General features: G+C 37.9%; 1 protein-coding gene across 9 annotated transcripts in view; it reads right to left on the minus strand.

Moving 5' to 3' along the window:
• Positions 1-17,212, minus strand: part of DENND5A (DENN domain containing 5A) — a 118,807-nt gene that overhangs the window by 25,427 nt on the left and 76,168 nt on the right. For all 9 annotated transcript variants that reach the window (XR_006714059.1, XR_006714061.1, XR_006714060.1 and 6 more), the window contains 3 exons: positions 5,686-5,836; positions 4,900-4,993; positions 1,468-1,599 (listed from right to left, as the gene is read on the minus strand). Coding sequence is in view for 4 of the 9 variants with exons in the window: in XM_045484447.1 (XP_045340403.1) it covers positions 1,468-1,599; positions 4,900-4,993; positions 5,686-5,836 (377 nt within the window). In the remaining 5 variants the exon portion in view is untranslated. The remainder of the gene's footprint in view (positions 1-1,467; positions 1,600-4,899; positions 4,994-5,685; positions 5,837-17,212) is intronic.

Consider the following 17,212-nt stretch of genomic DNA (forward strand, 5'->3'; position numbering starts at 1 on the left):
TTCTTGAGTTTTTTATTTTAGCCATTCTAACAGGTATGAGGTAATATCTCATTATTGTGGTTTTGATTTGTATTTCCCTGATGATGAGTGATGTTGAGCAACTTTTCATATGTCTGTTGGCCATCTGTATGTTTTCTTTGGAAAAATGTCTGTTTATGCCTTCTGCTCATTTTTAATTGAATTATTTGTTTTATTGGTGTTGAGTTGTATATATTCTTTACATATTCTAGCCCTGTATCAGATGTCATTTGAAAATTATCTTCTCCCATTCAGTATGTTGTTACCTTTCAGTTTTGTTAACTGTTTCCTTTATTGTACAGAAGATTTTTATTTTGATGTAGTCCCAATAGTATTTTTGCTTTTGTTTCCCTTGCTTCAAGAAATATATCTAGAAAGATGTTGCTATGGCCAATGCCAGAGAAATTTCTGCCTGTGCTCTCTTTCAGTTTTATGGTTTCAGGTTTCACATTTTGATACTTAATCCATTTTGAGTTTATTTTTGTGTATAGTGTAAGAAAGTAGTCTAGTTTCATTCTTTTGCATATAGCTGTCCAATTTTCCCAATAGCATTTGTTGAAGAGACTTTTTCCCATTCCATATTTATGCCTCCTTTGTCAAAGATTAGTTGACCATATAGTCATGGGTTTATTTCTGGGCTCTCTATTCTGTTCCATTTACCTATGTGTCTATTTTTTTTTAACACAGTACCTATTATTAACAATAGATTATTGGGCACTTCACAATATGTTAAGAGACAGATCTCATGTTAGGTATACTTACCCACAGAAACAAACAAAAACCAAAAAAATAACACAAGGAAATTTTTGGAAATGATAGATAAGTTTAGCATCTTGACTGTGGTTGATATTATCATGGGTGTATATGTATGTCCAAACTTGTCAAAATGTATACATTAAAATATGTGTGTAATTTTTTTGTGTATCAAGTATACCTCAAAAAAACCTTTAAAAAATTACTGTCTGTAGAATTGAGAAAAATATCCCAACAACACACTTTGGCCTGGCACACAGTAGGCACTCAGTAAATTCTTGTATCTAAATAATGAGACCACTTCTATCAAATTAAAACAGAGAGGCAAAAACATTTTCATGTGTGTATGACTAATCTGTTGAAGACAATTCAACTACAAGGATTTTATATAAATAGTATAAGATGTCTAAAATTGAAAACTATATCTATCTTTCAGTTTTAAAAAATATATGTTAATATCAAGCAAAGTGTGCTTGCTCTCTATTAATGGTATATTTATTTAAAGCAAATACACCTAATTCTAAGTTAACAGAATCTCAACATCAGTAGTATCCCATTATATTAACAATATTTTTAAAGCCAAGAAAGAGTGATCAGGGCCAAGATGTGTCTCCCCGTGGCTGCCAAGGGAAACAACACACACACACACACACACACACACACACACACACACACACACACAAAACCATGGCTCACCTTGTTGCGGCACTCCTTCAGCAGGCCCTCTACAAACTTCCAGTTGGTTTGAGCAATCACTGACGGGGAGAGGTTGGACAATTTGGGCTGGCGGATGGTGCTGCCCATATTTCTGGCTTCCTGGATGTACTTCTACAGCAAACAGAAAAATCAAAAGCTCTTTGTGTCTACCATGGGTGACCAGTACTAATGAGAGCCTGAAGAGGGCACTATTATCACCTGCACTTTCTTATTGTCTCTCCTATGCTCAAAGTTGGGAGTGGCAAGTTTAAAACACAACTCTTGCAGCAAAGAGAAAAACAGACAACATGAGTTCTGTTTTCTTTGATGTAAGGCATTCCATGAGTACTGTAATTACCTTTGCTTTAATGATAGAAGAGGTAAAAAAAACCCACACATGGTTAACACAGAGCTAACACATGGCTGCAACATGTATAGTTCAATGTACAAACCCACCCAAATTTCAGAGTACTACTGAGAAAATCATTTTCTCCAACAAGCTGAGAGGAATTTAACTCCTCTGCCCATTTCAAAGGTATCTACCCTTACTATCATAAAGTATAGCCTTGCTAAATTAGAGCCTAGAAAAGAAGACTGCACATATAATAGAAGACTGCACATTTAAAATAATAACTGCATTTTCCACTTTCCTACAATGTGCTGGTGATTTTCCATACACTATTTTTTTAAGTTTATTTATTTATTTTGAGAGAGAGAGAACAGGGGACGGGCAGAGAGACAGAGGGAGAGAGAGAAAATCCCAAGCAGGCTCTGCGCTGCCAGTGCAGAGCCCAACACGGGGCTCAAACTCACAAATGATGAGATCATGACCTGAGCCGAAATCAAGAGTCCAATCTTAACTAACTGAGCCACCCAGAGGCCCCACTATTTGTTTTAACATAGAACCCACTGACATCCTCTCAATATCTCAAGTTCACAACCAATATTTTTACCCCAGACTTTATTCCAGTAGTACAATTGTGTCCATTCTACCTTCTGGTCCCTCAATCTGCTCCTACTACCAACCCCCAAGGTTAGGCTTCAATTCTCTCACCTGGACTACCTGCCTCCTAGTTTGTTACCTACCTCCTGTACCTCCTTACTCCAAAATATTCAGCCTACAGCCTCCATTACAAGACAAATACCAAGTGTTTGATCCTGCATTTATATCTTCCACTTGACTGCTCTTTGTCTCTCAAAACCCTATCATCCTCCCAGACTTAAAGAGATGATGGCTCCATCAGTCTTGTTTGAATAATACCCCAGGTAGAACTGACCTCTGCTTTCTCTAATCAGTGATCAAACACTGACTTGCCTCTCATAGGATCCTTCCAAAAGACTATTCTACTAAAGTTATTTGTGTATCTGACTTTGTTCCCTAATAAACTGGTATCCCTGAGGACAAGTCTATCTCCTTCTCATCTTTATATTTCAAAGTGCTTATTACAACGATTGGACCAAGTAAACATGCTCAATAAACACTGTTGAAAGAATATGGAGGTGAGATGGAAGACCCAGGGGACACTTCTAAAATAACACCAATACTCAACACTTCATTTCCACCCTCACACAAACAAAAACTCTAAGCACAAGGATGCCTGCGTGGCTCAGTCGGTTGAGCACCTGACTCTTGATTTTGGCTCAGGTCATGATTTCACAGTTTGTAAGATCCAGCCCTGTGTTGGGCTCTGCACTGCCAGTGCAGAGCCTGCCTGGGTTTCTCTCTCTCCCTCCCCATCTTTTTCTGCCCCTCCCCCCACCCAAAAGAAACCAATAAACATTAAAAAAAAAAAAAAATGCTAAGCACAATCATATCCTATAAATCAGCAGTTAAAAATTCATAGCCAGGGTTGCCTGGGTGACTCAGTCAGTTAAGCGTCCAACACTTGATTTCGGTTCAAAACATAATCTCACAGTTCGTGAGTTCAAACCCCACATAGGGCTCTGCACTGAGCACAGAGCCTGCTTGGGATTCTGTCTCCCACTCTCTGCCCTCCCCCAACCCCCTTTCTCTCAAAAATAAATAAACCTTTTTTAAAAATTCATCACCGGGCGCCTGGGTGGCGTAGTCGGTTGAGCGTCCGACTTCAGCCAGGTCACGATCTCGCGGTCCGTGAGTTCGAGCCCCCCGTCGGGCTCTGGGCTGATGGCTCAGAGCCTGGAGCCTGTTTCCGATTCTGTGTCTCCCTCTCTCTCTGCCCCTCCCCCATTCATGCTCTGTCTCTCTCTGTCCCAAAAATAAATAAAACGTTGAAAAAAAAAAAAATTAAAAATTCATCACCATACCTTGCAATTCTAATTTATTCCTTTAAAAAACAGCAAAGACAAAATAGTATTTATTTTCCAATTCACTGAGGTGTCAGACTAATATGAAAACAATATACTTTAATAGGTTTTAAATGTATAAAATGCAAATTGCAGGTTCTTTTCTCAAAGAGAAGTTCCTGAAATAGGTTTCTGAAGGTGAAGCCCCATTTTTACAACTTCTCTGCAACTAAGGCAGGATCTCCATCCTGAGGTTTAGAAGTAGAAACTTCACTGGGAACGAGTTATAGTAGAGCTGAGAAACTCAGCTGGTAAACTCAGGTCAATTCAGGAATCCCCAATCCTCAGGCACCTAATGATAACATTCCTCTCTTTTGCTTCTCTAAGAAAAAAAGTCAAGATTATTGGTTTTAGGGGTGCCTGGATGGCTCAGTCGGTTAAGCGACCAACTTTGGCTCAGGTCATGATCTTGGTCCGTGAGTTTGAGCCCCCTGTCGTGCTCTATGCTGACAGCTCAGAGCCTGTAGCCTGCTTCAGATTCTGTGCCTCTCTCTCTCTGCCCCCCTCATATGCTTGCTCTCTCTCTCAAAAAATGAATAAACATTTAAAAAATTTTTAAAGAAAAGATTATCTGTTTTAAATTAATATACACAAAAAATAGAAGAAAAGTCCCCCATACCCGTTTCAGAAATTCACAGCATTAACCCAAGTTCAGCTTTTCTTCCTTCTCACTTTAATAGAATTAACTTTTTTCTACCATATTACACACACACACACACAAAGTCTCACAAATTTTAAAAGAATTTCTTCCAAATCTCAGACTCTTATCTTCTGAGTTTTCCTGTCACACTCCCCAGGAAGCATATGCATGACTGAGTACTGAAAGGACAGTGAAAGCCTGGACATTACTCCTGATAGGGCTGCAAACAGGGCCTGGCTCAGGGAGAGGACCTATTAGCGGTCACTTGCAAAACATCATATATCCTAGATTTGTCATAACCAAGGCCCAGTATCAGGTATCAGGAACTAACCCTAGTATTAACCCATCTTTATGGGAGAGATCACTACTAAGACATTTGAATCAGATCAGAGGTCATGAAAATGGGAAAGAGAAGTAGAGTGTAGAATAGTCAAGAGCCACTGTTTGTCACCCTTAAGATGTCTTACCTCTCTCTGGTCATTATCTAAACGCAGGTGTTCTGTGTGCTGCTTCTGCCTATCTTTCCGCCTCCACTGAGCAGGGGCATTCCTTTTTGTCCACCTGACAGAATCCAAGCAGGCAATTATGAACATTGCACTAAGAAAGTAAGGTCAGGTTACTGATAAGAGAGAACGTGAATGTCTAGGGAATAACGCTGGGCATGGGAAAAATACCTAACAGTCAACAGAGATAGCTCAGAGACCTTGAGGAAAAGTAGCTGAGAGCTCAGTGACTGGGCAAGAAAGAGAAAACTCCCCAGGGGAACACAGACATATCTCTCTTAAAACACATGTAAAAACTTCACATGCAGACCCAGAACTATACTCCTTCTCTGGATGGGCTTTGACACACTCATCTCCAAAAGTAACTAAAAAAGAGCAACCCCACTAAGGTATCTACTTTTGGTTCAGACTCCAATTATTTCAACCACCACTTATTAAAGACACAATGCTAGCTAGCTAGGTGTGGTATGGGATTTAGTTGAGAGATGACTGCAAGCTATCTGTAGTCTGACTTTTTGTAGCTTCTGGGCATGTGGAGCTATCCCAATTTGCAGAGTAGAGACAGGAGCAAATTATACTTTGTCACCTGTATTCTTGTTCAAACAAATGAACAACCTGGATGATCTGGGTCATCTTCATATTTGCTTTACAAAATTCCAGGGATCTTCCACAAGCTCAGGCCCTGATATGGGAGAACCCTCATCACTGTGGTTAGGGAGCTGGATCAGAGAATCTCTGGGGTTGACTCACTTGTTGCTGGCTGGCCCAGTGGAAAGCACATCAGACTGCAACTTAGGGAAAAAGCCTGGCTCATATTTCCCTTGTCCAATCTTCATGTCAAGTAAATGGGGGTGAATCGCAGTATGGTCAATTTTTGCCAGACGCAGTTCAATTGCTTTCTCTGAATGAGAACAACAAAAAATAAGTCAAACATTTTCTAAAATATACCATATTCTGAACCATAAGTTTCAATACATTTAAGATAATTTGAATCATACAATTATGTCCTCTAACCACAATTATCAATAATAGCATCTTGAAACTAAATAGCATGCTTCTATATAACTCATGGGTTAAAAAAGAAACCAAAAGACAAATAAAGTTTGAAACTGAAGAAATACGAAAACACAAAATATCAGAATACGTAATTAAAATATTACTTGAGAGGAGATTTACAGCAATAAATGTCTATTTTAGAAAAGAAAGTTCTCAAAACTACTGACCTCAGCTTCCACCTTAAGAAACCAGAAAAGGACATGGACATTAAATCCAGAGTAAATACAAGAAAGGAAACAATAAAGGCCAGAGTAAAGTCAATGAAAGAGAGAGAAAATTAATAAATCCAAACAGTGGTTCTTTTAGAAGATCAGTAAAACTAATGTAAAATGTTGGACTAATTGGCATAAAAAGAAAAAGACACAAATTAACAGTGTCAGGAATGAGAGAGGTAACATTGTTACAGATTCTATAGATATTAACAACAGAATATTACAAATAATTTAATGTCAACAAATTTAACAATAGGTTAAATGGAGAAATTCCTAGAAAAACACAAACCACAAAAGCTCACTCAAGAAGAAATAGATAATCTGAATAGCCCTATATATGTTTTAAAAATTGAATTTGCTGCTGCTCGGGATTCTCTCTCTTCCTCTCTCTCTGCCCCTCCTTCTCTATCACTCTCTCTCAGAATAAATAAATAAACATTTCTTAAAAATCTTGTGGCAACTGGGTGGCTCAATCAGTTGAGCATCCAACTCCTGATTTCAGCTCAGGTCTGATCTCACATTTTGTGAGATTGAGCCCCACACTGGGCTCTGTGCTGACAGTATGGAGCCTGCTTGGGATTCTCTTTCTCCCTCTTTCTGCCCCTCCCCTGCTTGTGCTCTCTCTCCCTGAATGAATAAACAATAAATAAATAAATAAACAAACAAACAAACACCAACAAACAAACAAACAAACAAATAGCTTTATAAAGCCTTCCCACAAAAAACTCCGGGTCCAGATGACTTCAGTGATGAATTCCACCAAATCTCTAAAGAATAAATAATCCAAGAAACTGAAGAGAAGAAAAATAATAGTTCCCAACTTATTCTTGGAAGCCAGCATTATCCTGATACAAAATCAGACCAAGACATGTACCAATAGCTCTCATGAACACAGATGCAAAAATTCTATAAACAAATTTTTGGTAAATCTAATCCAATAATATACAAAAAGGATAATATGTCATGACCAAATACAGTTTCTCTCAGGAATGTAAGTTGATTTACATATTCAAAAATCAATGCATATCACTCACCAAATTAAAAAACCAATTCTAATAACTATATAATTACCTCAATAGGTGCACAAAAAGCATCTGACAACATACAACATCCACTTCTGATAAAAACTCTCAGCAAACTAGTAACAGAAGCAAACACCAACCAATAAAAGATATCCCTTGAAAAACTTACAGCTAACATCATACTTAACGGCAAATACTTTCCCCCCAAATCAAGAATAGACAACACTGCCCATTATCACCACATCTGTCTCACACTATAGTAAAGGTTCTAGCCAGTGCAATAAGACAAGATAAACAAATAAAAGGCATCTGGATTGGAAAGGAAAAAGTAAAACTATCATTATTTGCAGGCAATATTATCTATGTATAAAATTGGCTAGATGTACAGAAAGCAATTAGAAAAAAGTATGGTATGGTTGCAAGGCACACATCAACATACAAAACTCTATTGTATTTCTATATATTTGCAATGAACAATGAGAAATTAAAATTTTACAATACCATTTAAAATAACATCTCAAAAAATGATACACTTAAAAGATAAATCTGACAAAAGATATGCAAAACTTGCACACCGAAAACTATATAACACTCTTGAAAGAAACTAAAGGTCTAAATAAATGGAGAGGTATGCTGTGTTCATGGAACATAAGACTCAGTAATGTTAAGGCATCAATTCTCCCTAAATTGGTCTACAGATTCAAGGCAATTTCAATAGAAAGAAAGAAAAAGAGAAAGAAAGAAAGAAAGAAAGAAAGAAAGAAAGAAAGAAAGAAAGAAAGAAAGAAAGAAAGAAAGAAAGAAAGAAAGAAAAGTGGAAAGAATGAATTTGGATCCTTAGCTTACACTATCTAAAAAAATTAACTTGAAGTAGATTATAGGGGTGGCTTGGGTGGACCAGTTGGTTAAGTGTTCAACTCTTGATTTTGGCTTGGGTCATGATCTCCCAGTTCATGTGATCAAGCCCCACACTGGGCTCCATGTTGAGAGCTTGGAGCCTGCTTGGGATCATCTCTCGATCTCGGTCTCTGCCCAACCCCTGCTCATGCTCTCTCTCTCCAAATAAATAAACTTAAAACAAAACAAGACATGGATCATAGACCTAAATATAAAGCCTGGAAATATAAAACTTCTAGAAAGAAATACAGAGGGGAAAAAAAATCTGTGGGGCACCTGGGTAGCTCAGTCAGTTAAGCATCCGACTCTTGGTTTCCACTCAGATCATGATCTCACAGTTTGTGAGATGGAGCCCCGCCCTGGGCTCTGCACTGAGGTCATGAAGCCTGCTTGGGATTCTCTCCCTCCCTCTTTGACTCTCCCATATGCACATGCGAACATGCACAATCTCTGTCTCTCTCTCAAAATAAACACTAAAAAAAAAAAAAAAAAAAAAAATCTGTGACCTTGGATAGGCAAAAATTTCTTACATATAATAGCAAAAGTATAATCCTTTTTTTAAATGTTTGTTTGAGAGTGAGAGAGAGTGTGTGAGTAGGGAAGGTCAGAGAGAGAGGAAAGAAAGAATCCCAAGCAGGTAACACATTGTCAGTGCAGAGCCCAATGTGAGCCTCGATCTCATGAATCATGAGATTATGACCTGAGCTAAAATCAACAGTTGGATACTTAACCAACTGAGCCACCCAGGGGCCCCATTCTTTTTTTTAAGATTTCTCTTAAAGTTTATTTATTTATTTTGAGAGAGACAGAAAGAGTCCGAGTCAGGAAGGGGCAGAGAGAGAGGCAGAATCCCAAGCAGGTTCCATGTAGTCAGTGCACAGTGCCCAACTTAGGGCTTGAACTCATGGAACTATGAGATCATGACCTAAGCCAAAATCAAGAGTCAGAGGCTTAACTGAATGAGCCACCAAGGTGCCCCTAAGATTTTATTTTTAAGTATTCTCTACACACAAGGTCGGGCTTGAACTCATAACCCTGAGATCAAGAGTTACATGCTCTATCAACTGAGCCAACCAGGCGTCTCATTTATTTTTTTAAAGATTTGATCCATTTTTTCTTAAAACGATAAATCAGGCCTCATCAACATTTTAAAAGCACTGTTTTTCTTAAACACTGCTCTTCAGAAAACAGTTAAGAGAATGAAAAGACAAGCCACAGAGTAGGGGAAATATTTGCAAATTATGTATCTGATAAGGTACTTGTATGAAGAATGTATAAAAAACTTGGAAAATTCAACAATAAGAAAACAACCTCCAAAAAGGGGAAAAATATTTAAATAAGCATTTCACCAGAAAAGATGAATGAATGAATGAATGCCAAATAAGCAGACCAAGAAATGTTCAACATCATTAATCATCAGGAAGACCCAAATCAACACATTCTAATAGGTTTGTAGTGATATCTCATTGTGACACAATGAGATATCACTACAAACCTATTAGAAGGGTTAAAATCGAAAAGACTGACCATAAAAAAATGTTAGCAACAATGTAGAGGAACTATAATTCTTATGCACTGCTAGCAGGAATATAAAATGTGCTGTGAAAGACAATTTGTCAGTTTCTTTAAAAAAGTCAACATACAGGGGCACCTGGGTGACTCAGTTGGTTGAGCGTCCGACTTCAGCTCAGGTCATGATCTCACTGTTTGTGAGTTTGAGCCCCATGTCGGGCTCTGTGCTGACAGCTGCCCCTCCCCCACTGGCACCCTGTCATACATGATCTAGTCACTCCACTCCTAGGTATTTATTCAAGGGAAAAGAAAACATGTAAAAAAAAAAACAAAAACAAAAACAAAAAAACAAACAAAAAAACCTGTTCATAGCCCAAACGTCCACCAACAGGAAAAGAAATAAACTGCAGTAATATCCATATAATGGAATAATACTCAGCAATAAACAATATAAATGAACTTCAAAGTAATTATGCTGAGTAAAAGAAGCAAGACAAAATAGAAAAGAAAGAAAACAATGTATGATTCCATTTATATAAAATTCCAGGGGCTCCTGGGTGGCTCAGTCAGTTAAGTGTCCGACTCTTGATTTTGGCTCAGGTCATGATCTCAGGGTTGTGTAGTATTTCAGGGTTGTAAGACCAAGCCCTGCATCAGGCTAAGTGATGGGCGTGGAGCCTGCTTAAGATTCTATCTCTCCCTATCTCTCACTGCCCCTCCCCATTTCTCTCTTAAAAAAAAAAAAAAAAAAAAAAAATGTGCCAGGTGCTACTCTAGGCCCTGCAGATATAGTGGTGAATCAAAGGAATGTCTTTATCTATAAAATTAGTGGGTGAGTAGAATTGATTGCCATCAAGATCCCCCTATTTTAGTTATTTATTTAATTTAAATCTGACCTAGTTAACATATAGTATAATAATGACTTCAGGAATAGAATTTAGTGATTGATCACTTACATGTAACACCCAGTGCTATCCCAACAAGTGTCCACCTTAATGCCCCTTGCCCATTTAGCCCATTCCCCCACACAACACCCCTCCAGCAACCTTCAGTTTGTTCTCCATATGTAAAGTCTCTTATGGTTTATCTCCCTCTCTGTTTTTATATTATTTTTACTTCCTTTCCCTTATATTCATCTGTTTTATATCTCATATGTGGAATTTATATTATATGATATATATATGTCATATGATATTTGTCTTTCTCTAATTTCTCTTAGATTAATACTTTCTAGTTCCATCCACATTGTTGCAAATGGCAAGATTTCATTCTTTTTGATCACCAAGTAATATTCTACTATATATATATATATATATATATATATATATATATATATATATATACACACACACACATACATACACACCACATCTTCTTTATCCATTCATCAGTCAACGGACATGTGGGCTTTTTCCATACTTTGGCTACTGTCAATAGCACTGTTATAAACACTGGGGTGCATGGGCCCCTTCAAAACAGCACTCTTGTATCCTCTGGATAAATACCTAGTAGTAAAATTGCTGGGTTGTAGGGTAGTTCTATTTATAATTTTTTGAGGAACCTCCATACTGTTTTCCAGAGTGGCTGCTGCACCAGTTTGCATTCCCACCAGCACTGCAGAAGGGTTCCCCTTTCTCCACATCCTTGCCAACATCTGCCATTGCCTGAGTTGTTAATGTTAGCCATTCTGACAAGTATGGTATCCCATTGTGGTTTTGATATGTATTTCCCTGATGATCAGTGATGTGGAGCATTTTTTCATGTGTCTGTTAGCCATCTGGATATCTTCTTTGGAGAAGTGTCTATTCATGTCTTTTGCTCACTTCTTCACTGGGTCATTTGTTTTTTGGGTGCTGAGTTTGACAAGTTCTTTATAGATCTTGGATACTAACCCTTTACCCTATGTCATTTGCAAATATCTTCTCCTATTCCATCGGTTGCCTTTTAGTTTTGCTGATTGTTTCCTTTGCTGTGCAGAAGCTTTTTATCTTGATGAGGTCCCAATAGTTCATTTTTGTTTTTGTTTCCCTTACCTCCAGAGACATGTCAAGTAAGAAGTTGCCGAGGCTAAGGTCAAAGAGGGTGTTTCCTGTCTTCTCCCCTAGGATTTTGATGGCTTCCTGTCTTACATTTAGATCTTTCATCCATTTTGAGTTTATTTTTGTGTATGGTGTAAGAAAGTGGTCCAGGTTCACTCTTCTGTATGTTGCTGTCCAGTTTTCCCAACACAATTTTTTCCATTGGATATTCTTTCCCGCTTTCTCAAAAATTAGCTGACCATGTAGTTATGGGAACATTTCTGGGTTCTCTATTCTGTTCCACTGATCAATGTGTCTGTTTTTGTGCCAGCAGCATACTGTCTTGATGATTACAGCTTTGTAATACAGCTTGAAGTCCAGAATTATGATGCCTCCAGCTTTGGTTTTCTTTTTCAGGACTGCTTTGGTTATTCGGGGTCTTTTCTGGTTCCATACAAATTTAGCATTCTTTGTTCTATCTCTGTGAAGAATGCTGGTATTATTTTGATAGAAATTGCATTGAATATGTAGATTGCTTTGGGTAGATTGACATTTTTACAATATTTGTTCTTCCTATTCAGGAGCATGGAATGTTTCTCCTTTTTTGTGTGTGTCTTCTTCAATTTCTTTCATAAGCTTTCTATAGTTTTCAGTGCATAGATTTTTCACCTTTTTGGTTAAGTTTATTCTATGTATTTTATGGGTTTTGAAGCAATTGTAAATGGGATTGATTCCTTGATTTCTCTTTCTGCTGCTTCATTAATGGTGTATAGAAATGCAACCGATTTCTGTACAGATTTTATTATCCTACAACGTTGCTGAATTCATGGATCAGTTCTAGCAGCTTTTTGGTGGAATCTTTTGGGTTTTCCATATAGAGTATCATGTCATCTGCAAAGAGTGAAAGTTTGATTTCCTCCCTGCCAATTTGGATGTCTTTCATTTCTTTGTGTTTTCTGATTGCTGAGGCTAGGACTTCCAATACTATGTTGAGTAACAGTGGAGAGAGTGGACATCCCTGTCATGTTCCTGACCTTAGGGGGAAAGCTCTCAGTTTTTCTCCAACAAGGATGATATTAATGGTGGGTCTTTTGTATATGGCTTTTATGATCGTGAGTTATGATCCTTCTATCCCTACTTTCTTGAGGGTTTTTATCAAGAAAGGATGCTGTATTTTGTCAAATGCTTTCTCTCCATGTACTAAGAGGATCACGTGGTTCTTATCCTTTCTTTTATTAATGTGATGTATCACATTGATTGATTTGCAAATACTGAACCAGCCCTACATCCCAAGAATAAACCCCACTGATCGCAGTGAACAATTCTTTTAATGCATTGTTGGATCTAATTTGCTAGTATCTGGTTGAGAATTTTTGCATCCATGTTCATCAGGGAAATTGGCTCTGTAGTTCTCCTTTTTAGTGGGGTTTTTGTCTGATCTTAGAATAAAGGTAATGTTGGCCTCGTAGAATGAGTATGGAAGCTTTCCTTCCATTTCTATTTTTTGGAACAGCTTCAAAAGAATAGGTGTTAACTCTTCTTTAAATGTTTGGTAAAATTCCCCTGGAAAACCTCCCAGCCCTGGACTTTTGTTTGTTTGGAGATTTTTAATTACTGATTCAATTTCTTTACTGATTATGGGTCTGTTCAAAATTTCTATTTCCTCCCGTTTCAGTTTTGGTAGTTTATGTTTCTAGGAATTTGTCCATTTCTTCCAGATTGCCCAATTTATTGGCATATAATTCCTCATAATATTCTCTCATTATTGTTTGTATTTCTGTGGTGTTGGTTATATCTCTCCTCTTTCGTTTGTAATTTTACTTATTTGGGTCCTTTCCTTTTTCTTTTTGACCAATCTGGATAGGGGTTTATCAATTCTGTTAATTCTTTCCAAGAATTAACAAGCTGCTGGTTTCATTGATGTGTTCTACCAGGGTTTTATTTTTTAAATTTCAGTATCATTGATTTCTGCTCCAATCTTTATTTCCCTTCTTCTGGTTGTAGGCTTTATTTGCTGTTCTTTTTCTACCTCTTTTAGGTTTAAGGTTAGGTTGTGTATTTGAGACCTTTCTTCCCTCTTTAGGAAGGCCTGGATTGCTATATGCTTCCCTCTTATGACTGTCTTTGCTGCATCCCAGAAGTTTTGGGCTGTCATGTTTTCATTTTCATTGGTTTCCATGTACTTTTTAATTTCCTCTTTAACTTCTTGGTTAACCATTCATTTTTTAGAAGGATGTTCTTTAATCTCCAAGTATTCAGGGTCTTTCCAAATTTTTTCCTGTGGTTGATTTTGAGTTTCATAGTGTTGTGGTCTGAAAATATGCAATGTGTGATCTCTATTTTTTTGTACTTGTTGAAGGCTGATTTGTGTCCCAGTACGTGATCTATTCTGGAGAATGTTCCAAGTGCACTCAAAAAGAATGTGTATTCTGTTGCTTTAGGATGAAATGTTCTGAAAGTATCTTAAGTCCATCCGGTCCAGTATGTCATTCAAACCCATCGTTTCCTTGTTGATTTTCTGCTTAGATTATCTGTCCATTACTTTAAGTTGGGTGTTGAAGTCCTTACTATTATGGTACTATTATCAATGAGTTTATGTTTGTGGTTAACTGACGTACATATTTGGGTGCTTCCACTTTGGGGGCATAAATGTTTACAACTGTTAAGCCTTCTTGATGGACAGACCCCTTAATTATGATATAATGCCCTTCTTCATCCCTTGTCACAGGCTTTATTTTAAAATCTAGCTTGTCTTGGGGCGCCTGAGTGGCTCAGTCGGTTAAGCGTCCAACTTTGGCTCAGGTCGTGATCTCACGGTTTGTGAGTTCGAGCCCTGCATCCAGCTCTGGGCTGACAGCTCAGAGCCTGAAGCCCACTTCAGATTCTGTGTCTCCCTGTGTCCGCCCCTCTGCTGTTTGCACTCTGTCTCTCGCATTGTCTCAAAAATAAATAAACATTAAAAAACATTTTTTTAATAAAAATAAAAAAATAAAATCTAGCTTGTCTGATATAAGTATGGCTACTCTGCCTTTCTTTTGGTGACCATTAGCATGATAGATGGTTCTACATCCCCTTACCTTTAAAAAAAATTTTTTTTGTTTATTTATTTTTAAGAGAGAGAGAGCATGAGTGCACAAGGGGCAGAGAGAGAGAGAGGAAGACCCCAAATCTGAAGCAGGCTCCAGGCTCCAAGCTGTCAGCACAGAGCCCAATGCGAGGCTCGAACTCAGGAACCATGAGATCATGACCTGAGCTGAAATTGGACACTTAACCGACTGAGCCACCCAGGCACCCCGTATCCCCTTACTTTCGATCTGCAGGTGCCTTTAAGTCTAAAATGGGTCTCTTGTAAGCAGCATATAGATGGGTTTGGTTTTCTTATCCATTCTGATACCCTATGTCTTTTGACTGGAGCATTTAGTACATTGACATTTAGAGTGAGTACTGAAAGACACAAATTTAGTGCCATTGCAGGGGCGCCTGGGTGGCGCAGTCGGTTGAGCGTCTGACTTCAGCCAGGTCACGATCTCGTGGTCCGTGAGTTCGAGCCCCACGTCAGGCTCTGGGCTGATGGCTCAGAGCCTGGAGCCTGTTTCCGATTCTGTGTCTCCCTCTCTCTCTGCCCCTCCCCCCGTTCATGCTCTGTCTCTCTCTGTCCCAAAAAAATAAATAAACGTTGAAAAAAAAAAAAAATTTAGTGCCATTGTGTTGCCTGTAGAGTTGAAGTTTCTGGTGATGTTCTCTGGTCCTTCTAGTCTTTGTTGCTTTTTGGTCTTTTTGGGTTTTTTTGTCTTTTCCCCGCTCAGAGAGTCCCCCTTAAAATTCCTTGCAGCGCTGGTTTAATCATCATGAACTCCTTTAGTTTTTGTTTGTCTGGGAAACTCTTTATCGCTCTATTTTGTTTTTTGGGTTTTTTTTAATTTTTTTTTAAATGTTTATTTATTTTTTAGGGAGAGAGACAGAGTGCAAGCCAGGGAGGAGCAGAGAGAGGAAGACACACAATCCAAAACAGGTTCCAGGCTCTGAGCTGTCAGCACAGAGCCCGACGCAAGGCTCAAACCCACAGACTGGGAGATCATGACCTGAGCCAAAGTCATACACTCAACTGACTGAGCCACCCAGGCGCCCTTTTATCGCTCTATTTTGAATGACAGCATTGCTGGATAAAGAATTCTTGGTATATTTTTCCAATTCAGCACGTTGAATATATCTCGCCACTCATTTCTGGCCTGCCAAGTTTCTGTGGATAGGTCTGCTGCGAACCTGATCTGTCTTCCCTTATAGGTTAAGGACTTTTGTTTTCCCTTGCTGCTTTCTTAAATTCTTTCCTTGTCTGTGTATTTTGTGAATTTGACTATATGCCTTGCTGATGGCAGGTTTTTGCTGAATCTAATGGGAGTTATCTGTGCTTCTGGGATTTTGACGTCTGTGTCCTTCCCCAGATTAAGAACATTTTCCACTATAATTTGCTCACATAACCTTCTGACCCTTTTTTTCTCTCTTTATCTTCTGGGACTCCTATGATTCAGATGTTATTCCTTTTTAATATGTCACTGAGTTCTCTAAGTCTTGTATCATGCTCTTTTCCCTTTGTTTCCCTTTTTGTTTCATTATTCTCCATAATTTTGTCTTCTATATTGTTGATTTGCTACTCTGCTTTATCTATCCTTGCATCATGGCATCCATTTGAGATTGCATCTCACTTATAGCATTTTTAATTTCGTCCTGATGATTTTATTTCTTTTATCTCTGCAGAAAGGGATTCTATGCTTTTTTTCAACCCCAAGTAGTATTCTTATTATCATGGTTCTAAATTCTAGTTCAGATATATCTGTGTTGAGTAAGCCCCTGGCTGTTATTTCTTCCTGTTCTTTCTTTAGGGGTGAATTCCTTCATTTTATAATTTTAAAGGAAGAAAAAGAATTAACAAAATTAAAATCAAAAAATTAAAAACAAAACAAAAAAATCAAATAAAGGAAGCTAGATCCTAGGTGTATTTTGGGCTGCTTGTTGAAGGAAGCTTGACAGAATAGAGAAAAAAGGGAAAGAAAGAAAAAAGGTAAGAAAAAATTTCAAAAGTAAAAATATATATATAATGAAATAGATTAAATGAAATAGAATTTAAAAAATTTAATTAAAAATGTAGTAAAAATTTTTAAATTTTAATTTTCAAAAAAGAAAATAATTTTTTTTTCTTTTTCTAAGAAAAAAAAAGAAAAATTTAAACAAAGACAGAAGCAAAGAAAAAAACAGCACAAATAAATGAACCAGCAAACAGAATGAAACCCAAATGAAGTTATATCCAGTTTCCTCTAAAACTCAAACTATGAAGCACTCTATAGTCCATACACTAAGCAGGCAGAGAGATTTGTGCTGGTCTTCTAGGGGATGTGCTTAGAGGGTGCAGTTGGGCAGGGCGTGGTGTAATGGCTCCATTCTCCAGTAGATAGCGCTGCTTAGCTTACTGGGATTGATCAGTGTGGCGCACATGCACTTGCATGCACCTGAGAGATGAAAATGGCTTCACCCAGCTCCCTAGTCTCTGGCACAGGAACTCTGC

This window comes from Leopardus geoffroyi, chromosome D1, assembly GCF_018350155.1.
Source record: "Leopardus geoffroyi isolate Oge1 chromosome D1, O.geoffroyi_Oge1_pat1.0, whole genome shotgun sequence".
NCBI classification, from domain to species: domain Eukaryota; kingdom Metazoa; phylum Chordata; class Mammalia; order Carnivora; family Felidae; genus Leopardus; species Leopardus geoffroyi.